This window comes from Furipterus horrens, unplaced genomic scaffold, assembly GCF_987537825.1.
Source record: "Furipterus horrens unplaced genomic scaffold, mFurHor1.1.pri manual_scaffold_5, whole genome shotgun sequence".
In the NCBI taxonomy this organism is placed as follows: Eukaryota; Metazoa; Chordata; class Mammalia; order Chiroptera; family Furipteridae; genus Furipterus; species Furipterus horrens.
The window spans coordinates 47,186,291-47,210,706 of record NW_028327175.1 but is presented as its reverse complement, the minus strand read 5'-3'; the positions used below and the strand labels follow the sequence as shown (position 1 = coordinate 47,210,706).

Sequence of the window (24,416 nt, the reverse complement as noted above, 5' to 3'; positions counted from 1 at the left end):
TCCAGCTGTGAGCACAAGGCTCTCTTCTAGTGGCCTTGGGGAGGAACTCTGACCCTGATACAAGAGTGGCCGTTTCTCCCTCAGCTCTCAGAATGGTTCAGGAGGAAAAGGGGGCATGTAGGAAGCGTGTTCCACTACAGTGAAAGAAGGAATCTTACATAACTGTATATTAAGTCATTTGCCATCTTCTCCTGGTTTCCACAGTAGAGGTTATCCATTAATTATCTTTGCTAACTTCACAAAGTTTATTATTAATCTAGTCTTGGCCAGGATAGAGAAACAGTGGTTTTGAAAATATTTTTCTATAGTGAATTTACTGCTAGTTCACCTTCTATATACAGTGGATTTGTATTGATGCTTTGCAGCTCTGCGTCCTCTTGTTTGAGCTTATACCCTTCAACAACATGAGATGTTTCCTTTCGATTTCTCTATCCTCTCCTAAAGAGGAAAAGTCCTGTCCTACCACATGCACCTCACTGTTCACGAAATCAAACCAAGCAGAAAAGGAGGTAAAAATCTTTCACTGTTGCCCTTGCAACTTGCTCCACTCTGGAGGTGGACAAGCACACAAGTGATCGTGTCATTTAGGAAGAATTCAAACTGATTTTTATTATCTGGGCCTTTGTTTTTAAGTCATACATACCTTTTTACCTCTAACTACAGCAGAAGTAGCCAAGAATTCCAAAGAAATGGGAATTGGCTTTAAAGAAACCAATGCTGTACTCTCCAGTTCAGCTGATACAGCTTAAAGGCCCACCTGCAATGGCTATTTTGTTTTGGCTGCCCTATTTTCATGCCCTCTTCCTCACAGCCCCAACATTCCAAAGTAGTTCAGTTGAGATGATATATTTGACCTGATCACTCTCTATAAGGAAGAGAATTTTAGTGCACATGCAACACCAGCCTGCCATTAACGTTGTAGAATTTGAGACTGTAATGGAGAACAATAATCAAGCAATACCTAGTGTGAATCTCAGGTTACCACCCCACCAGGACTTCACAAGTTTCTAGGCCTCAGGGTTAATCCAAACAAAAAAAAAGTTACTGTTTACACTTATCAATATTAACTTCCTTTTCATAATTTACTGGAACTGGAAAAAAGTATAACAAAATGTATACAATTTAGTAATTGTACAAAACATTAATTTAGCAAGACGATATCGGTTATAGTCACCAAAATGAAGACAACATATTTTCCACTGCCACTTCTATGAAAAGTTCCGATAAATAAGAAGTCACTGGCTGAAAAGTCACAACAGAAGCAATTTGTAGTGCACAGACAGCTTCAACGATGACACTGCAGGCGCGACCCTTCAGAGGTGCTCGTGCTGCCACGGCATTCACTGCTGGAATGGTTTCCAGAGTCCGTCTTCCACAAGAGCCATCAGCTCTTCAAGACCAACACTTGAAGCATTAGATGTAATATAAAATAAGAAGTTCTTTTATTACTTATACAAAACTTGTACATTAAAAAAATTAAGATCCAACAACTCTGCCGACCCCCTGAGAAAGCTGAGAGCTTTTATGGATCCATCAAAGAGCCCTGGTCACCGACCTCCTGGCCACAGGTACAAGGCACACTCCTCCAGGGCCATTCACAGGGCACCTTCACTGGCTCTGACACCTGACTTAGCCTTTCATTGGGCTCCACAAGCAAGCCAGGGTTTCCTGGACAATATTAAAGGACACTATCATCTCTGGCCTAAGCTCAGTGTTTTATCAGTATACAATTTGATTTTTATTTATTCCTTGAACACTTTCAATAAACTAGCATAAGAAGCTCTGTTACAACATATACAGATTTGATACAGTTCTTTACAAAAAAACTGTAAATTTTTCACCTAAATAAATTTAAGTGTCATTTAGCAAATTAAAGTTGATCAGAGAAATAGTATTTTTTCTTTCAAACCTATTTTCCATCCTCTGAGTTCTGAGAGGGGTCACAGACTTGAATGTTCTGGATAAACAGAATCACCTTTGTCTAAGCCAGCAATTTTCCCCTGGGGCACCACCAGAATTTTAAAACATGCACTACCTGACTATTTAGTCAGGGGCACTGACCTCTTTTCCCTAGACTGTCAAATGAAAAAATGACAAGGGCCAACACAACAATTGCCACCCAGGGTGAATGAATCAAAATTGTATCTACTCTTTTGTCAGATCAGCAAAAAATACATTTTTTGGTGTGCCGCAGAGTTTTAGTAATTCGTTTATATGTGCCACAAGGTGAAAAAGGTTGAAAATCACTGGTCTAAGCCATATTAAGACCTCTGCTATCTTTAATAAAGAGCACAGACTCTGCTTCTTAAAGCCTTATATTGAAAGATGTTATAGCCAATACATTTACAGTTCAATCAAAGGCCTCTCTGAACAAATAGCCTGCAGAGAGAAATGCAGTGGTTTGTCTTCCTGATAAGAGAACTATTTCGCACTGCTCAGAGCACATTATTCTGTGGTTGGGTAATAAGAGTAATTCTTCCCCCGAAGAAAGCAGGTTCTCTTCTGAAGAATCATGTTGGCTACCCCAAAAGAAATCAAAATAGACCAGCACCAAATGAAGTATCGGTTTACGAAAAATAAACTTAGCTCTTATTTCTTAAAGTTCTGTAACCCAGGCTTAATAAATTACTATGAAATCAGGAGTTTTGTCATTTACAGTATAATTTAAAAATCCATTTTCAACCCAGAGTGGTGAGGGTGTTGGGGGAGGGCCAACTCATACTAATTACCATGAACTCCATCAATTTCATCAAAAGAAAACACTTTTTTCCCACGTGTTTTCTCTTTTAGAGGTGAGCTGTCGATTTCCATCTGTGAAGCTTGAAAGCAAATATCCATGTTGAGATCTTTCCAAAGAGCATAGCACGTAAACACTAAACTGTCTTCGGAGCTGAAGAACCTGTGTGGAAAGAAGGGCCTCAGACCTTCCTGAAAGAGCCAAACACCAAAGCAGTCGTTTCCCTGATCACATCTATTCATCCTCAACAAGACACAGCCTGGAGCTTTTTAATTCACAGATTTTATGTTAGTCTTTTAGAACACAACACCCGTATCTCAATTCAGAACTGTCAGGCTATTCAAGCGGCCTGCTTGGTGCAAGTTCCTTGGAGGTCTTGTAAATTTATCTTTGACCTATGGGAAGAAAAGACAGAGATATACAAAATATCAAGACTGCGGAATTTTAAGTTGGGACTTTTGTATCTTAATACTAGGTTTTTATACTGCATATTTTGAGAACAGTGAAAACATGTTAAATAAATCTTTAGGTCTTACCTGTTGTGAATCATGTGACTTTTGACAAGATGACCTGCTGCCAATGCTGCCATCAGTGACAATTCCCCAGCCATTACTGTACCGCACACAATTCTGGCGAGCTGCCGGGCATTTTCTCCAGGATTATCCTTGCATGCTCCTTGAACACCTAGCATCTGCAGCCAGGGAGACACAGCAGGACTCACCCTTCAAGTCACGGCAACAATTCCCCACTCAGTCAACTACAATAAGGGCAACTACATGACATCAGAATAGAACTAGACTTTCTTTTATTGCCCAATATTTGACAGCCAGTATTCCCAGTGAATACACCATTTATCATGAACAGTCATTTGCTCTCTTAATCTACTTTCTAAATTTACTAAGCATATGCCTGAACATGCTTACTTGGACTAGGCTGATGGGAAACAAAAGAAGGAACAGAAAGCTAAAATACAGAGGCCAGTCATACATAATGTCAGGCAAAAACAGAGATCCCAGTGAGAACTGAGCTTGAGGTCACTGATGCATCCTACCTGCAAACAGGCTTGCTGAGGGAGCAGGTTGGTCCCACCGCCCACAGTTCCTATTTCTATCGAGGGCATGGTGCAACTGATATACAAATCTTCATTTGTGGGACCACTTGCTTCCATTAAAGTAATACAGTTTGAACTACCAACATTCTGTGCTGCATCCTGGGGGAGAAGAAAAGGAAAAATATAAAACTTCTCTTACTTAGAACAATAAAAGAGAAGAGAAGTAGAGCCTGGAGCCCTCACCTGCCCACAGGCAATGTAGATGGCAGTAACAATGTTCCCTGCGTGGGCATTGTAGCCCCCGATGCTCCCGGCCATGGCAGAGCCCACCAGATTCTTATTAATGTTGACCTCAATCATAGCCTCCGTAGTAGTCTTTAACACCTGGAAAACAGAGTTGTACACACTTTACATCTCCCTCCAGAAGATCCAGGCAGGGATTTACCCAAATCTATCTTTCTGTGCCTTCAGAAAACAAGTTTATATGTGGCCCCATTTAAGCCCTGTCATCAGTAAAGAAAGTATCAGTTAAGTTTGTTCCTCTGAATGCCACAGACAGGAAAGATATGATATACAGTCATCTTTAACGTAAAACATACACCGATGTATTAAACTTCACTTAGAATGTAAATACTCCTTTCTCTAATTTTTAATCCAATTAAAGATTAACATAATAGAATATTCATCCGATCACTCACTTCTCTGACAACCTTGGCTGGAATGACAGCTTCACAAACAACAGACTTTCCTCTCCCCTCGATCCAATTTATAGCAGCAGGCTTCTTGTCAGTACAATAGTTACCACTAACTGCGAGGATCTGCATTTCAGGGAAATACTCATGGAGTTTCGCAAGTGCCTTCTCTGTACCCTAAAAACAACAACAAAACAAAAAGAGCACAGTTATTTATAAACCAGAGGCTTTATTTGTATCTAATAGTAATACTTCTAAGTATAGTAACTAAAATAATTTAATTTCTAATACAATAACTAGCATAAAAGTAATTTCTTTTTTTCTTTTTTTAAGATTTATTTATTTATTTTTAGAGAGAGGGGAAGGGAGGGAGAAAGAGAGGGAGAGAAACACCAATGTGTGGTTGCCTCTCGCACGCCCTAACTGGGGACCTGGTGTGCAACCCAGGCATGGGCCCTGACTGGGAATCGAACCAGCAACACTTGGTTCATAGGCGGGCACTGAGCCACACTAGCCAGGGCTCACAAAAGTAATTTCTTAGTCAGGTATAGAGTCCTAATGGTTCTTCCTAGGTATGAAAACAAACTTCTTTCTAGTGATTGATGAATAGAATGTAGGTACGAATATTAAAAAGTTCTCAATGAGAATATAATAATCATATCATGCCACTCAGGAGGGTTTACCCAATCCATGATTAACATTTAATAAATTCCTTCTTCTGGTTATTAAATTGTTACCTAAAAGCCCAATTTTTGAAGACTGGAAGGAGAGGTCAGATATTAAAAGTAAATCTTGTCTTTAACAGAAAACTGATGGTATTTACATTACATAAAATATAAACAAGGCTTCTAAATGATTTCTAATTAAGTGAAATTAATTTCACTTCACTCACACCACAGTAACCCCAAACATACTTGCAGGCAATCAAAAAAATTTTTTTAAGGTGTGGTAAAATACACATAACATAGAACTCACCATCTTAACTATTTTCAAGTTTACAGTTTAGTTTTAAGTATGCCCACCTTGCTGTAAAACCAATCTCCAGAACTCTTTTTATCTTGCAAAACTGAAACTCTATACCCATTAAGTAACTCCCCATTCCCCTCCCTGCTCAGCCTCTGGCAACCGCTATTCCACTTTCTATTTCTATGAGTTTTACTAATCTAGGTACCTCTTAAGTGGGGGAATTATTCAATATTTATTTTTTTGTAACCAGAATATTTCACTTAGCAAGTGACCTCAAAGTTCATCCACATTTAGCATATGTCAGAATTTTCTTTCTTTTTAGGGTTGAATAATATTCCATTGTATATACACACCACATTTTGTTTATCCATTCATCCATCAATGGACACTTGGGCTGCTTCGACTTTTGGCTATTGTGGATAATGTTGCTATGAACAAGGGTGCACAAATATCTCTTTGAGACCTTTCTTTCATTCTTTTGGGTATATACCCAGAAGTGGATAATAGTAAATATATTTTTAATATTTTAAAGAACCACTGTGCTACTGTTTCTTGGCAATTTTTAAAGCTTATGCATTTATTCCTCACTTTGTGGCTCAGTGGGTTGGGCGTCATCCTGCAAACAGAAAGGTCACTAGCTTGATACCCAGTCAGGGCACATGCCTGGGTTGCAGGCCAGGTCCCTGGTTGGGGGAGCGCTGCCTCTCTCACGCATCAATGTCTCTCCCTATCTTTCTCTCTCCCTTCCCCTTTCTCCAAAAATAAATAAAGAAAATCTTAAAAAAAAAAAAAAAAAAGAAAAAACCACTTCTACATTTAGCCACTATCCTTTCTCTTTTCAAATGGTTTTTATAAATAGATAAACCAAAAAATAAATGTTGCTATCCTAATTAACTTGAACATTTTACATTTGTGTCTGGTAAATAACAAATATCAGAAGAATGAAATGTAAGCCATACACAATCTTCTTGTAGGGAGATAATTAAAATAAATGGATTATATACATGAGCTTGGTCTCTTAAATACAAGTCTTAAAGTCTCTAAAAGAGGTCAATTTTCAAGGTATATAGGACAAAGTTTTGAAGTGCTAACCCAAGGATTCTTTCCATCCCCTCTAACTAGACCCAGAACATGTATAATGTCAAATCTTAATTAAATACACCAAATACAAACACCACCAATCAATAAATGCCTGATTTATATAACAAGTTACACGAAAAATCTTTAAATGAACTCTGAGTAAACAGATGTACCTGGTACAATATTAAAATTACAGGGGGGCATAAAATAGACAGCAAGTATATTCCCACTTCCATCCCCCTGACACTGAGTTCCCCTTTCCCGGGACACTGTAGCACGTTCTGTTACAGTCTATCCATGCTCACCTTTGAAATCATGTTCATCCCCATGGCATCCCCTGACCTGGACTGGAAACGAATATAAAGGTTGCGCCCAGCCATACTCATGTGAAGTTTCTGTAGACGTGCAAACCTGTCAGCAAAGGAAGCAGAAATGTTCTTTTTTTCAAGAAGATGGAAGTTACCTTAAAATTTAGTTTAGTTAGTTCATTTTATTCATAAGAAAAAGCCCATGGAGATTATTTATTAATGTGTTTTTCTTCTTTAAACATTAGAATACTGTATCAACTCTCCCATTCTTATATGCTACACGAAAAGAGGACTACAGACAGTCATCTCATTACAGATGAACTTTAGAAGTCCAAATAAAGACAAGCATGTAAGTTTGAACTATACTGGGGTTATCATTTATAATGTTTATGCTTCTTTATAAATTTAATTTTCTGTATTCAAAGTAAATCTACTAAACTAATATCAACTTCTACTTCTATCCTGCTTCCAAAACCTTTTTCTTGAGCAATTCTGCCCTAAGACAAGTCTAAGTCAAAAGTCCTCTAGAGCAAAGTTAATTAACAGTCTAACCAAAGTGAGCCTTGTAAAATCAACACATAAACGTACTAGCTCACACTATAGTTTTCTAATTTACCTCTCATTCATTTGGATTAACATTCTGCTCCCCTACCCCAAACCAAGCATTAATATCACAAATTTTGAATAAATGGATTTAAAGTTAACATTTGATGTCACTTTAAGCTGGCGATATGTTAACAGTTATGTTTAGTGGTCAAACAAGATGGCACTGGTTCTGAAATAAACATAAATCCACTTACAAACCCACACACACACCTGCTGGTGCTGTCAAATGCTTCCTTTATCACTGTGAACCCTTCAGGTGTCTCAAGCCAGGCCTTCACTTCTGCAGAGTCAGAAGCCCGGGGAAGACGCACCACCGGGCCACGCGTCATCCCATCTGCAAGGATTCGGCTGCTGGCGCCCCCACCGAGCTATGCAGAGTACGTTACAGAAGCACACATTAAACGTGAAAATGCTTCTGCTTATCCCAATAGGTGTCCCTGATTGTCCCCAATCTCCTCCCATCATCTGGCCTAGAGTGTATCCTAAAACGGGCAAATATAAAAAATGCCAACTTACACCTATTGCTCTGCAGCCTCTGTTAGTGCTGGCCACAAGACAACCCTCTGTCGTTGCCATCGGAACCTGGAATTCCTTTCCATCCAAGCACAGAGGTCCTGCCACTCCAACAGGGATGGGCATGTATCCAATAACATTCTCACAACAAGCTCCCATCACCTAAAAGGTAGTTAGGAACCAATTGAAAACTGTACTGCAAATACACGGCTCTTGTCATTAAAAATTTTCTTCAACTTAACCCTTTAGTGTATTTTTCAACAAAATTTTTATTTACTCTTTAGAAGTATTTAAGATACTAAAATATTTGAGTAATGACTATAAACAATAACAGGAAGAAAATTTTGAATGTCTATGACCTATAGCATAAGCAGAATACAAAATTACAGTGAAATGACTTAAAAAGGAAAACATTTTCTAAAACAATGTACTCATGTAAAAAACCAGTCAGGGGAAAATAAAGGCTAAAGACTAAAAAGTTACAAAGCAAACCTTCTCAAATCAAGAAAATAACATACCAACGAGTAATTATAGTCCCTGTAAGGTAGATACTGGAGAGAAGAAGGCTCTGGAAGCTTTTTGGAAAGTAACTGTCGGCGAATAGATACACCTCGTTCATGGCTTTCCATCAGAGTTTCCAATTTGTAAGCTGGGATATGCTTAGCATTGACTAACTGGATGATCTCCGCATCACTAAGGAATTTTGCACCCTTCTAAAGAAATGAAAAAAGGGGGCGGGGTTGAAGGAGAGAGATGACAGAAGACTTTGAAGCACTGCACTTCATATTATTCATATTCAATAAACCAATACAAATAATGCTCTCAATAGAGTTAAACCACAAGTTAAGTATAGAACCTAAAGGACTTTGGAATTCTAAAAAAGATGATTTGAGAAGAAATAAGAATATCAAAATGAAAGCAAATTCTTCATAAAAATGTGAAAGTAAACAAATGTAGACCAAAACAAAAATTTTGCAAGGAAGGGTCGTAGGAAAAAAATCCGTAATTAAAATTCTGACACCCACCCTATAGGTGTTGATATATAGCAAGACAACTGAGATACTGCTACATATTAATAGGATGAGGGAAAGGAAAGTAATAAAACAAACACAATTCTATTCTCCCTCTATGTACATAAATTAAAAATGAACCAGATTAAGCAGTATGACTACAACACAATATCACACTGAGGCATGAATGGAGTCTTATGGTCACATATGCAGGTAACCTGTTCAAACCTCAGAAAGGAGAGTAAGCTTCTTCATGAGTATTAAGCTTTCTTTAAAAAACCCACAAAAAAACCTTTTATCTCTGAAGCTCATTTCTATGTTAAATCTTTTCTAGACCTCAACACAGATATGAGAGTAAAGTAGTTGCTCTTCTCCATGATAAACATTAAGTAATAAAACAGAAAGAGCACTAACTCTTGGTCCCAGCTTTCCCATTTCCTACATGTATTACTTTGGGAAATATTTAAACCTCCTGGAGCCTTGGCTTGCTCATCTGAAACATGGGGATAATTCCCCCCATCTTACAAGGTTGTGGGAAATAAGGCCAGTGCCTATAAACTAGTGCCTAGAACTTAGTGGGTACTCAGTAGCTATAACTTCTTTCCTTCCTTCCTTTACTAAAAAAGCTCCTTTTCTTAAAAAAGGTGCCAAGTTTGAGTGTATTTCATTGTCCTTACCTCTGCATTCCCAAGTATCTGTAGACATTCTTCATTAGGCCGAGGCTCCTTGGGAAGCTCAATTTCAGGCTCCTGTGCCTCTAGTTCTGGTGAAGTGTCGAGTGAGGAGGAATTACCAACCACAAACGTAGCTCTGTTTGAGGTGTCAGTTTCTGCCACTAAGGGCTTTATAACCTCAGCTGTGCAAGAGATCAGAAGAAATCTCAACACTGAACGTAAGTTTTAAAATCGACTCAATTTAACAAATCAGCATTGTAAGAAAGGAAAATGGAGAGAGTAAGAAATCACCTTTCCTTTCTCTGTTTATCTTTGCCTCCTCCTTTACTGCATGGAATTTCTGGTTATTTCTGACCACTACAGGGTCACGTCTACAACAGTCATCTGGGACTTTCTTTTGGGTCACCACAGGAGATGTAATAGGGTTTTTTAATGAAAGTGTAGATTCTGTCTCTGCTTGTTCAAAGAAGATGTACTTGACAGCCAGAAGGAGAGCTAAACTTAGGGTAATAACTTGTTCAATATCCATGCTGATCATTCTAAATAAAAGAGAGCAAATTAAAATGTGAATACACGAAAATGTAAAGGGCACAGCCTGAACTTTTGGTGGCTCAGAGTACCAAGATTAATATACAACAAAGTAGGTCTCAGGTAACTTACTTCGAGAGATAAAATTGCCAGAGGGAGACACTTGGTTCAATTCTCTTGGACACATTTTCATCCAATCCTAAAGGAACCTTGGAATTTTCTGCCGTACTGTTTTGAGGAGAAGGATCAGCTATCCAGCGACTGTGAGCATGAACAAGAACCAAGCCTAGAGACTGAAATAAAATTTTTTAAAATTATGTATTTTTTTGCGTATCAGTGAAATCTAAACATCTCATCCTTAGCAACTGGATAACCGGATACCATCTTCCATGGCCTCCCCTTAGCATGAAAAGAAATCCCCAAGCTCACTATGTGACTAAAGTACTGGCCCTCACTGAACTACTGAACACATTCCAAAGAACAGGTTTACAGAGAGAAAGTGGAGGAACCTGAAAAATCTATTCAGGGGAGAGACACTAAGAAAGACCAGGAGCTTCTAAGAAATGAGAAACAAGTTATGAAAAAAAGGGAAGAGAGGTATCAGTGAAAAGAACCAAAAATTATAGAAAGATGACAAAAGAAGAAAAAAAATCAAAACTGAAAGGCATAATATGATATTGGAACAGAAGATACTAAAGGGAGAAGAAAATTGTATAATTACCATAATCATCTTAACCCTCTGAGTAACAGGATTTGGTTTATTTTCTTCTTCTTCTAAAACTCGGGCGAAATGGCTAAGCTGCCAAATTGGACGACCCTCACGGCTTTCCCGAGAAAGCTACGAAGTAAATCAGTGTTACATTAGAAGGTACTGCTTTCATTTAAGTGAACAGATAAAAAGAGAAACATTACTCTTCAATTAAACGTTGCTGTAAGAACTGCTCTTACCTCCAAAACCAGGGACACACAAGCTGGGAAGAAAGTCATGAACACGAAATAGTTGGCAAGAACTGACATGCAGCCAAAGCAGCACATAATTTCAAGCTGACGCACCCCTGGTAAGAGAAGAAGCAAATATACAAATAGTAAAGTTTGTATATTTTTGAGGCTGTACACATCACAAGACTCTTCCCATAGGTATACAAATACATGAAAATATTAGTATATCAATCTCTTTGTCATCTACTGGAAAAAGAATTAGGAACTCAGAGGTGATGTCAGGCCTGAGAGCACAACCAATCTTCTCCCATGTCGCCAAAATCACAACACCAGGTATTAGGGTAGCAATTAATACACATTTAATAATCCCCCTTTTTAAAATACTGTTTTGAGATAATGGTATCTAATGGAGTAAAGCTTCCACAGTTTAATACTATTGACCCAATTCCACTCATTACCACAGGAGCAATTCACCTGTGGACCAAGGACTTATCATAAAAGTAAAACATGCCAGTTAACATCATTCCTGATATAGTGTCGTAATAAATATTTTATGTGTACTACTAAATTCTAATTTTAATATAACCTCTGTGGCACCTATTGATGTTCTTATAGTTTTGGTTAATTTCATTGCTCTATTTGAAAAATGATATAATGCAAAAAAACTCAAGATACAAAAATAACAACTGTTTCACTACAAAATGGTTAAGGTATCATTTAACAATCTTCTCAAATAGAAGGTAACAGAATTATAGAATTGGAGAAAACTTTAGATGACTAAATCCTACTCCCTCACTTTCTAAATAAACTTGAATATAAGACATATTTCTGATGTCACTCAAATTAAATGTAAAAATATTTAAAAATATAAAAATGATTCCTTTTTAATAAAAACTGCCAAATAGAATACAAAAAAACTCAGTTTTATCTTATTTTCTGAATTGTAATAAACCATTTGACTAATTAACACAACAATAGCATACACTGCATTTTTAAAAATTCTATTGCAATTACTCTCAAATATGGAAGTTTGGGAGAATATAAAATTATAATAACAAAAGCATTGTGACCAGCCTACATTTTAAATGGCAGCTGAATATCTTTCCAAACTTGTGATCATGGAAACTATACTTAATCAGTGCTTTTTACAACTTGGCGATTGACTATTTCCCTCTGTACAGCAGTAACTACTGTAGCCCCGTTCTCCAGGCATTTTTCCTTACAAGCAGTATCCCTGAGCCACTTTGCTACCATACAAAGAGCATTAATCTATACACTTCCAGAAAGTTAAGAGATTTTTCTTTCTTTATTGGCTTCCCAAAGGGTTGCTTCCTAGTTATATGTATTAAATCTGCCCCCTCCCTTTTTTACCTTAATCCAAGCCCCTAATTATTATACCTCTTCTGTACATCTGTGTCTCCTGACTGGCTTCTCCAACTACAAATAGAATCACTTCATTTATCCACTTCTCTGACCTGTCATGACAAAGCTCATCACCCTACTGTCCACATCAGTTTCCACTGCTTCCATATCAGTTTCAAATGATTAATCCTGGGTTTCATGGCCTAGTACTGTTTTCTGGCTTATCTTCCTCATCCTCTTATATACTCCTTTGCTTGAATAAAAATCACAGATATGTTTTCACCGAATCAAAAACATTCTTCTTGATTGTCATGGTAGTTACATAATGATATCTTTGTCAAAACTCAAAAATTTACCCAAATAGATTTTAAAGAATGTAGATTTTAAAAAATTAATTTAAAAATATCTTCTTTGCTAAATAAAATTTTATTGAATGACAGATTACAAATAACTGAAAAAACTGACCCTCAGAAAGTATTAATTAACATCATATATATATACCTCAATATAATACACTACCTAGTGAAGAGACCTCAACTAATAATGACAACTAACAACTGTCTTAAAACTTTGATAATTTGCTTCTGAAACAATAAATCCCTTTGATATTTAACATCTAATTCTCTACTATCCAGTTGAGGGTAAACTACATAGTCGTCGGCAGCCGTCCGTCTCGAGAGACGATGGTGTAGCTTCTTAAGTGTCTATCTGCACCGCCGAGAATGGCTGTGCAGTCCGACTCGGGAGTGACACGGCATCTGTCTCCTCCCGTGTTGAATCGACATCTTGCGATGACGCTGGAGTGTCCTCCCCAGTGGAGCTGAAGCTACAGAGCCTGGGCAGGGTGATATGGAGGGTCTGCTGTTGCCCATGCAGCAGACCCCCCCTCTCTTCGCAGCTGAAGGGTCCAAGGGAAAGACGGAGTCGATACAGCTTGGCTTCAGGTGCGCCGCAGGAGTTGCCGGTGTTGACTACAACGTCAAACCGCCTTAGGGACTCCGGCTCCGGATTTTCTGTCGGGGTTTACTCCCTTAGCCTTTCCCCTGAAGAGGTATGCCGCAAGGCAGCGGAGGTTTTTTGGAGTCAGAGTTTTCCTTCTCTGATGTACCCTGACTGGAAGATCGAACCAGCGACACTTAGCTCGCAGGCCGACGCTCAATCCACTGAGCTAAACCAGCCAGGGCATAAACTACATAGTATCTGATGAAATCTTCTCAATCATACTATCAGGAGGATCTAACTTAGCTTTATGCAACTCCTAACTCTTGCACTACCGTCCACATGACAAAATACAAGGAACCAAGCCAGTAATTTATGATAGTCTAGGCAACAGCAGGAGCTGGAAGGTGCTGTCCAGAAAAGCCTTGGAATACAATCTCACAAAACCAAAGACCACCACAGACTAAGTCATCAAAGAGTGCTGCACTGGAAAAGAGGGCAAGAGTGAAAAACAAATCAGTAATCTACAACTAAGTTTATATTAAAACAAACAGACCTAAGTCAGATATACCCACTTACTCATACCATCAAAACATTTTAAGAGCAATATGAGACTTTTATGTCAGGATTTAAGAATAACCAAGGCAATCTAAAATGTTCTTTTTCCCCTCTTTATTACAAACTTATTTTAAAATATATTAAAAATTGTTTACAAACCTGACATGGTACCAACTCCAATCACAAGACATTCTACAAGAGCATCAAGGGTGAACGTGGGGCCTAAAATTGCCATTCCACGAGCAATATTTTCCCTTACTTCATCCTAAAACACAGAGCAAACATATCAATGAGGGTAAGGTACAAAACAACTTTTACAAATGTTATAGAACATGCTAGAAATCTAACTTACTATGCAATGAATAAAATATACAATATGACAAGACTAACAGGCATTCTAAATGCAAAGTACACTAATAATACAGTGGATTAAAAAAAAACAAAAAACAAAACATATACAGTGCTCTGCTTTCCCCCCTTCTACTGAAAAAGATATTTATTGGAAAGATTCCTTTCAGGTGGTGCATAAATTCTAACGTTGAAGTCTCACATAATTAAATATTACAATATTTAAAATTTTTGCTACTGTTGCCAGAAGTTTTTAGTTGCAAAATTTGAGACCATGTTAGTATTACGAAACCTAAATCATATCCTCATCAAATCATATCCTTGCTCAAATGATCATAACTGTTCATCAAATACATAATCAAGGCAGAAGTACATGCTATTTTACACTCAGACACTCTGATGAAAGGTTGTTAAAAATGTTAAGATTCTTTAAGGAGACCAATGAATACCAAGATAAAACTTTAGGTGGGAAATAATGCTTGTGTTTTCAAAGGGTTTAAAAATAAATCCAGGCTGAGACACCTTTTTATTAGATCCTATCCTGTGTTTCACTCGGTACTCTTATTTATCCTAAAGTCCAAAATATAACCTTAATTTCTGAAACCTTCAGAAAGGAAAATGGAAAAGATTCCAAATTCCAGAAGCTATGGAATTATAATTGAGTTGTCAGATAAATGGGACAGTTCCTGGGGGCACTTAGGAAGATGAGTCTTATGACTTTATAATTAAATTTACAATTATAGGCATTTCTAAATCTTGGGACTATAAAGAAACTCTACTATTAATCCTTCCTATTAATGTAAACAAACAAACAAACAATAAAAAGGAGTGCTATTAACATCCGTTGGCAGCCGTCCGTCTCGAGAGACGATGGTGTAGCTTCTTAAGAGTCTATCTGCACCGCCGAGAATGGCTGTGCAGTCCGACTCGGGAGTGACATGGTATCTGTCTCCTCCCGTGTTGAATCGACATCTTGCGATGATGCAGGAGTGTCCTCTCCAGTAAAGCTGAAGCTACAGAGCCTGGGCAGGGTGATATGGAGGGTCTGCTGTTGCCCATGCAGCAGACCCCCCCTCTCTTCGCAGCTGAAGGGTCCAAGGGAAAGACGGAGTCAATACAGCTTGGCTTCAGGTGCGCCGCAGGAGTTGCCGGTGTTGACTACAACGTCAAACCGCCTTAGGGACTCCGGCTCCGGATTTTCTGTCGGGGTTTACTCCCTTAGCCTTTCCCCTGAAGGGGTATGCCGCAAGGCAGCAGAGGTTTTTTGGAGTCAGAGTTTTCCTTCTCTGATGTACCCTGACTGGAAGATCGAACCAGCGACACTTAGCTCGCAGGCCGACGCTCAATCCATTGAGCCAAACCAGCCAGGGCATGCTATTAACATATATGTCTTATAAATAAGACTTACCTGTGAGTTGGAGCTGAGGGCAAACTTTGCTAGTGCACTTGCTCTGGAAAGGTCAATCAGAAGAAGAAAAAAGGGCAAAGCTTCACTGGAAAAAAAAAAAAAAGATGATGAGGTACATTTAACAGAGGAAAGCATAAGGCTTTAAAATCCTTTCTAAAACAAAACTTTCCCTCACATGTGTGATCTTCTAGTGTGTGTACCTTTTTGCAGATCAAAAGGTATATGCCCTATACTCCTCTGACATCCTCAAAGATAAACATCTCAGTTGTTCAAACATTTGTTAAAAATGTGAATATATTTATACAGCAACACCTTTTGATAATTTTATGCCAAAATATCCTTCTTAGTAAACAATTTTTCCTTGAATTAGCATTGGGAAAAAAGTAAAATATATATCATTTTATTTCATTTATCATTATCATTATCAACCTTACTGGAGAGTATATGGGCAAAAAAATGGCACTCAAAAGTCCTAAATACTTACACAACCACTATCTCATTCCTAAGACTTTATCATAAGAGAACAACTACAAATATGAACAAAAATTTAACTACAAAGACATTCAGCATAGTGTTGTTATTAATAGAAGAAATTAAATAACCTAATAATCCAATTCTACAAGATTAAGTAAATAAACTACAATATATTCATATAGAGGTATTAATAATAAGCAGCCACGACAAATAATTTAGTTTATCATTAAGAACATGCAAAGATGTTGATAAACTATTATCAGACAAAAAGAAGTTACAAAGCAGTATATATAGTATGATCTCAGAAGTTTTCTTGAAGTAGTAAAAAAAAAAAAAGTAGCAAAGGATATATACCAAAATATTAATAGGTTTTAAAAATAGCTAAATGATTACATGAAAACTTCCCTCACATTTTCTAAAAGTTCTGAAAATTTATATATTACAACTTTGTAAGTTCTTAATATTGAAAAAATATATAAATCTATAATATATAAAAATAATACTTAAAAAAAAGTATACTTTCAATACTTACTTCAGGCCTGTCAGTTCTTTATCTAAGAAATGAATGACAACTGTACTGAATACGAAACTTGAGAAAATTGTGAAGAGGCCAGCAATACCTAAAATGACAAAATCCAACACACTGAAAATGTTTATCTTTATTACACAAATAACAGTATATAGTCCTATCAATATTCTGAAATATTATTTTCTCCAGATTACTAAGGCCTCAGATATCAGAATGTCTCACTCTCAAAATAAGAAGGTAAACTACTGAATGCATGTAGCACGCTTTAAGTCTAATACACATATGATTTGAAACAGGTGTATGGCCACAGCAAATAAAAAAATCTGATGGCACACAAAGAAGTTAAATGTATAGCCCTGACCAGTGTGCTTCAGTGAGTTGGGCGCCCTCCCACAACCCAATGTCACCAGTTCAATTCCGGATCAGGGCACAGCCGCGTTGTGGGCCCTGCCCAGTTGGGGCAGATGCAAGAGGCAATTCGATTGATGTTTCTCTCCTCTCTTTCTCCCTCCTTTCCCCTCTCTAGAAATAAATAAAAATAATATTTTTTAAAAGAAGAAATTAAATGTATAAAATGATTACCCAAAATATATTTTGACCCAAGTTGACGTAAATTCTGGAACTGGAAGTAAATATACAGAATTGCTATGCATCGTGTTATTGTCAGAATTATAATGTCACTGCTTAAAACATCCTATTGGGAGAGAAAGAAGAAAAATCACAATAGGTATAGTTTTTAAAATAAGCAATCAAATAAAAATTTTTATTTTGCATGCATCATTAGTTTACATATTATGATAATACAAATGTGGGCATAATACAAATCAAAATATTAAATATGCAAATCAAAAATTAAATCCAATTTTTAAACAGTCCACTGTTTAAGCCAATTACTTTCACTGTTAGTTATAAAGCTATATTTTTCAAGTAGGGTCAATTACACTCGTTTATGTAGAAAAAGGCAAAAGAAGTGCTGCTAGTGCATTTCCATACTATATAAGTAAATGAAAATTTGAGGTAAATTCATTAATACTAAAATATTTTACTCATAACTTTTTTGGTTATATGGTCTCTAAAAAGAAGATAATCTTTAGAAATTGAAAATTGTTATTTGCTTGAGCTAATATTAATTTCACAAACCTCTTCAAACTTTGGACACTCATAATTCCAACCACAGATTTTATCATTGCCGGTAAACATGTTCATGGACATCATACAGATGGTCAGTGTCACTGTCCCCACTATGACTTCCCAGGGATGGGAGGCCACAAAGAGGCCATGCATTCGGAAAAGTCTCGACAACATTGTAACTACAGAATCCTTGGGTCCTGGAAGAAATATCAAGTATGAACAATTAGTATACAGCTCAGTGTATTTTTAGGAAAAGAATGTTGTAAACCCTGGTATAGACTGCACAGTATCTTGTATGTATGAATAACACTATTTGATAGTGCTCCTTATAATTTTGGAACGTAATTATAAAACCAAAATAAGACTGTATTCTCTGCACTGGGAGCAGCTCTCCTGCCACGGCCCCTCATCCCCTGAAAATGAGGACCTGAGCCAAATCTGTCTCCACCCCAACCTTGGTCAGGAGCACCTCCCAGCTGCTGAACAAGTCACTATCTGCAGTGATGCTGAAACGAACAGGGACACTGACAGAGAGAGCCTCAGCAGCTTAGAAGTCCCACCTCTGCTGACCTCACTTATTTCTAGCCCCAGCTTCCAAACCAGCACCATTTCAAGGCACATCGACGCAGCAGCCAAGTTCATTGGGGCTGGGGCTGGGGTTGCCACAGTAGAGGTGGCAGGCTCTGGGGCTGGAATAGGGACTGGGTTTGGGAGCCTCATCGTTGGTTATGCCAGGAACCCTTCTCTGAAGCAACAGCTCTTCTCATATACCATTCTGGGCTTTGCCCTGTCAGAGGCCATGGGGTTCTTTTGCCTGAAGGTGGAATTTCTCATCCTCTTCTCCATGTGGAGCCATCACCACCTCCCATAGTTCCTTCACCCATGTCTTGTCTGCCCTGTATGTTCCTTTTCCTATACCTCCCCAGGCAGCCTGGGGAAAGTGGTTGGTTCAGGGTTTGACAGAGGAAAGACAACTAAATACTGTGTTAATAATAAATAAGTAAATAAAACAAAACAAGAGAACTCTGTTATTAGTTCTTTACTCACAACACTTACATCCTCTATTATTTACTAGCACAACTTAAAAGCAGGTATTTCTTATAAGTTGTATGAATTAGGGCATTTAAAAATCAAACCAAATAAATATCTCTGCCCTTGATATTATCTGAGCCAAGGATGAGAGCAATAAAGTGAGAAACAACTATTCGTATTTCTTTTCTAATTACCCTGATGTAAAATGCATATAAACACCCTCTTCATTCTCCACATTCTAGTTATGCAAAAGGTAAATGCCAAAGAACCTACTCCTCGACCCCTCCTATAGATTATCGTAATTTTAAAGCTCCTCAAGGGAGGGGCCCATTATACTTTAACATTCCATCCAACATATGGCGTAAGATCACTAGCCAAATGATATTTAATAAACTTTTCTAATGCTGCTGTCACCAGAGAAGTCTTTTCCCAAACTTTTACAGCTAATCAAAATGCTGCAACATTACTAGAAGAGGATGGCTGAGAAAAGTAGGTGTCCACAGCATCCAAAAATTCCCAACAGAATATACAGGTAACTTTGATCTAGACAACCATGACTAAACTTCCCCATGTTTGCTGGCTAAATAATAATTTTGATATTCCGTTGTTTTTTTTTTAAATCGAATACAGTCATTGATCTCTAACATATAAACTTGCAAGTCTTACTTCTTACTCTAAAATTAATACTTACAATAAAGCATATTAACTACCCATAAAATCAATTAAAATTAAGACTTTAAAAGTAAGTAGACACACTAGCACACTAACAAGAATTCAAATGTATCTCATGATAATAACTAAGAAAGTGACTCATTCACTGAAGACAGAAAGTAAAAAGGCAACAAATTAAGGTAAAGAAAGCATTCATCTATCTAAGGGGACCAAATCTATCTAAAGAAACCAAGGGTATTATCTCTCACTGCATTCCTGTATGTTTTTTACATTTCAACCATACAAGGCCTCCAGCTAGATATCTGGTTTACAAAGTTCAGGCCACTGGATCAATTAGATTATGAAATCAATTTTGAGTCAGAAAAAACATTTTTTTGAAATAAAATAAAGTAGAAAAAAGTAGCTGTAAGAAATGTAGTATAGGTAGGCATTACTTCTTGAAAATTTGTTTCATGAAACTGTACATATGAGTGCGTGTACATAACATGTACACACACTCATAACATGTATTTTGTACTATGGGTCTCCATATTAAACAGCTGGCAGTCACTCAGATATATAAATGTGCCATGCACCTGCCTGTGTTTATTCACGCTTTTTCAACCTTCCCCCCCTGGGTCTTACCCTTTTATCCTCAGCACTTGCACTTTTATATAGCAGTTGCTCAACAAATATATGCTTAATTGAAAATATATTCTTAAATTACAGTAGCATGTCTTTTATTGACACATCTTGAAACAGACCCTAAAGATTACTTTTTTAAAAAAATCCTCACCTGAGGATATGCTTAACTGACTTTAGAGAGGAAGAGGGGAGGGAGAGAGGGAGAAAGACATCGATGTGAGGCAGAAACATTGATCAGTTGCATCCTGTATATACATACCCTAACCGGAGATCAAACCTGCAACCTAGGTATGTGCCCTGACCAGGAATCAAATCCACAACCATTTGGTGTGTGGGACAATGCCCCAACCAACTGAGCTACTTTGCCAGGGCAAGGTTACTTTTTTTAAACACCAATATATAAATATAACCCTTATCCCCTTCTCAGCCCTCAATTAAAGGCTGAATGCAGAGCCTTTAAGAAATATATTAAAGGGAGATGAAGTGGGGAAGTGAGGCAACATTTTATATATCAATAGTATTCTGGACACTAAGCAATAACAAAAATACTTTCTATTAAATTAGCAGGACCTTGCCCTTAAGAGGATTGGAGAGTATTTATCATATCTTAGATTTGAACTCTACTTCATTACCACTGAAAGCCTCACAAAAGACTAGCTTTTCGTGATGGTCTTTTGTCACATAACTCCTTTCTTATATCTAGGAAAAAAACAAAAAACAAAAAACCTACAAACCTGTCTAAAGAATCAAATGGAGTCCATGTTTCAGAAAATTAGGTAACTAAAACAATTTCAAAACTAGCTTAAAAAGATTTCTAACACTTCCTCTCCCAAAACCCCTCAATTTAGATTAATCCCTATCAAGTCAACATATCCTTTCCTATTAAAAAATTAATTCAGTTGATTTAAATCTGAACTGCTGGCAGGAAGGTACCCCAATTTCATTACAAATCGGTTTAGCATTATTAACCTATAATTATTTATTAGGCACATTATATTTTCCATCTAAAAGATTTCATAGTAGCACTGTCAATTCTGTGACATTTCTTTCGTGAGTGTAAAGTGGTCTTTGCAACATTCAGGAAAAGAATTACACAAGACCCTGTGAGCTATACCCAAGCACAGAGAACCAGACCTATTGGGAAACAGAAACTGAGTAATGGAATATAGAAAGGTGCATCACAAGTAACCATAGCTGTAAACTCATTTCTCATGAGCATGTCTCTCCCCATTTCTCTGTGATTATGCTGCAAAGTATTTAAATGACACGCAATCAAATCTTCCACCTTCATCAGCAGTTGCAAGTGGCACCAGCAGGCTACTGGAGGGCTCATGCAAATTCAATCGGCAGTTATTTAGGCCATACTGCAATAAAAATAAAATTTACTTTAAAAATCAAGTTAAACAGGCAATGTATGCCTTGCTTATTCAGGGTGAAGTATGATACAAACATTTCACAAGATTTTTCAAAAGAATGGATAATGCAATGGAATCCTCAAACTCTAATCCAGGATGCTACAGAAACCACCTAGCACGGCCAACTGCAGAAAAGGATGCTTTGGCATCCTACTTGAATTCTTTCCTTTGACTCAGCACTCCTCCTGTGCTGCATATTCCAATATTTGATTACACACTTGCTTACACACTCTCAAATTAATTGCTATATACATTACGTTTCTTTGAAGGCAAGTACCTTGTCTTATGTTGAGCCATTTTTTCATTCCAGCAGGATTTAGCACTTCTGTTCAACCTAGTATCCTAGGCAAAAGATAATTTCTTGCACTGAAAATCAGGAAACCTGGATTCTACATCCAATTCTATTATATGCTTCCTGTTTGTAAGTCACATCTCTTTATTCACTTATAAAGCTAGAGTGCCAAAGTTTTGACAAAGTATGAAGTAGAACTATATGGAACTGCTTTTCTGTAGGTAAAAAAGTCACATTTCAAATATCAGCAGTTTCATATGGGCCAACCTAAAAGGATATCCATATACAGGGTGTGACAAAAGTAGATTTACAGTTGTGAGTGTGCAAAACAGTTTATTCTTGTATTATTATTTATCATTGTATTATTTTCCATAAGAACAACTGTAGTTCTACTTTTGACCTACTCTGTAGATGTGATTATCCATGGTCTATAAACTAAATCACACAAGATTAAAAAGAGCAAAGACAGCCATCCACACACATTTGATCTTGAAATGCTCATGCCACACATTGATTTTCACATTAATGATGTAATCTGCACAATTTTTTTAAACCTTCATGTTACTAATTCCTATTTGTCCTTACTGGCAAGTTTATCATAAATTCTGGAAAGACACTACAACAAAGCAGGTCCTTAAAATCCAATCTATGTACACTCTAATGTAATCTCTAGGCCTCTGCTAGATCACCTCTAAATCATAAAATGTCTTTCATTGCTTGGAGTGAAAAATAGATTCAGAAGCAAACAAAAAATACATTCTCTACATTGTGAGACGCTGACATTATTTAGCATGGCCCGGAAACAAATGTTTCCTATAACTTTTCAGCACCAAGTCTAAGAAGGCATGGCCTCGAGCCCTGAAGTATTTCAATAGACCACTTAAGATGGAGTACACATCAACCTTCTGCTACCGCAAAAATCGACTGTTCGATATTTGAACCTTCAAGGTAGGGTTTTCCTAACTAAAACCAAGTGATTCCGAAAAACCTTAAGTTTGGGGCTTAAAGGACATCAGCATCCCTTTCCAAAGAGACTACACCCCTTACCAAAAAAGAAAAGGAAAAGAAGAATCCTCTAAGTCCTTGGGAGACTCCCTACATTGGGCTCCGCATCCTTTCCACCTGTTTGTCCTGGCAATAACCGGACACAGCTAGGCAGATCCAGGGTTTTCTCACGGCTCTCAGTCGCATCATTTACAAAGATATTCCACATCACTTTAAAGAAAGGTGCTGACGAACAGCACCGCCTGGGCGTGGACGCCTGAACCCTTTGGACCTCTTCGCGTGTTCTCGGCGATCTGGGGCCGGGTCGCCCTCCAGCCCCCCAGTATTTCTTGAATCGAGGGTCCTCCAAGGTCACCTCCTAGCACCCTTTCCGCCCCGATGATCGTGACAGCGCAGCGAGCACTGCCTAGATCGAATAAGGCAGGCAAACGCTTCTCCGCCGCGACGCCCGTCGCTCAGGCCCACCCTAGCTCCCGGGCTCCCCCGGCGTTGGTGTCGGCTGCCTCTCCACCAACGGCGCATCAGGGACGTCAAATCCAAGTCCCCGTGGGACAGGGCTGCCACACCCGCAAATCCACCAGTGTAGCTCCCGTCGGTCCGCCGAAGATGCCGGCTGTCCCTTCCCAAGGCCTAGTGGAGCTTGAGAACCACCACCCATATGGCCCGAATCCCGCTCCCACCCATCGCGGCCCCGCTCCTGCTGCCCGGTTTCCCTTCGCGACGACCACCACCCACCTCACCTCCTGATCTCACTAGAGGTCACCGAACACCGGCACCGCCGGCGCTCCTCCAGTCTCCAGTCAACAGAGACGCGGGGCGGAAGGAACCTTCAGCTGACGCACGCTCGAAGCCAGCTGAGTCTAAGACCAATGAGAAAGGATCGTCCGATCGTCTAGCCAATCAGCTGGGGGATACTCGGCCTGGTGGCGCTACGTCACGAACGGTCGCCTTAACAACCGCCCACAGCTCTCACCAGTGCAGGGATCCGGCGCCGCACCATCTCTCACCACGGCTTGGCCAACCAATAGCGAGTCGAATTCCAGCACTAAGGCCTGCCTATTGGTTAAAGAGCCGTGGGGGCGCAAGCCTCGAAGCTGCCCTGGCGGAGATGGGTGGAGGGTTCGGGTGGAGAACCTGACCTGTGTCACCCTGGCAATGGGAGTACTATGAAGAGAAGAAGCGGGGTGTGAAGCTAAGCGTAGGGTCAGGTTGAGGATAGACAGCTCTGAGATGGAGGAAGTGGAGGTGGCCCTGAGAAAAAGGGATATAAAAAGGGGAAGATGGCAGCGAGATGCAGCCCAAACCTCAAACTGACCAATATCCAAAACCTAAAACAACACCTTGCTGGGACTTACCCATTCGTGTAAATGACCTCCAGTCACTGACTGGTCTCTTGGTCTCTCTCCCAACCCTGCCACGTCTCCCGCCAGGGCGAGGCAGTAGTCACACAATGTCGATTCTTCAGGAAATATGCCTCCCCTGAGTTCTCTGCATTCCCTCTGCCCTCCCTCTGCTGCAGGTCT

The 24,416-nt window shown here is 38.6% G+C and overlaps 1 protein-coding gene and 1 pseudogene across 1 annotated transcript; one reads left to right on the top strand and one right to left on the bottom strand.

The window, feature by feature from the left end:
• Positions 1-583: 583 nt before the first annotated feature.
• Positions 584-24,316, bottom strand: HMGCR (3-hydroxy-3-methylglutaryl-CoA reductase). Its single transcript, XM_090276390.1, has 20 exons — positions 24,249-24,316; positions 17,863-18,050; positions 17,305-17,416; positions 16,726-16,813; positions 15,720-15,804; positions 14,123-14,228; positions 11,114-11,220; positions 10,887-11,003; positions 10,298-10,458; positions 9,929-10,176; positions 9,641-9,819; positions 8,472-8,666; positions 7,957-8,115; positions 7,651-7,808; positions 6,832-6,937; positions 4,487-4,657; positions 4,032-4,172; positions 3,789-3,947; positions 3,274-3,428; positions 584-3,132 (listed from the first exon to the last, which is right to left on the bottom strand). Exons 1-20 carry the CDS (start codon positions 24,250-24,252, stop codon positions 3,078-3,080), a joined length of 2,694 nt encoding a protein of 897 aa, XP_090132516.1. The 5' UTR covers positions 24,253-24,316; the 3' UTR covers positions 584-3,077.
• LOC150008533 (ATP synthase F(0) complex subunit C2, mitochondrial pseudogene) lies at positions 18,111-18,724 on the top strand (annotated as a pseudogene).
• Positions 24,317-24,416: the final 100 nt, after the last annotated feature.

Excerpts from the sequence above, each read along its gene's own strand:
- HMGCR (XM_090276390.1), bottom strand. Across the intron at positions 10,459-10,886 it reads AGAGGGTTAAGATGATTATG|TCTCTAGGCTTGGTTCTTGT; the intron begins GTAATTATACAA and ends ATTTTATTTCAG. Across the intron at positions 8,667-9,640 it reads AGATACTTGGGAATGCAGAG|AAGGGTGCAAAATTCCTTAG; the intron begins GTAAGGACAATG and ends TCATTTCTTTAG.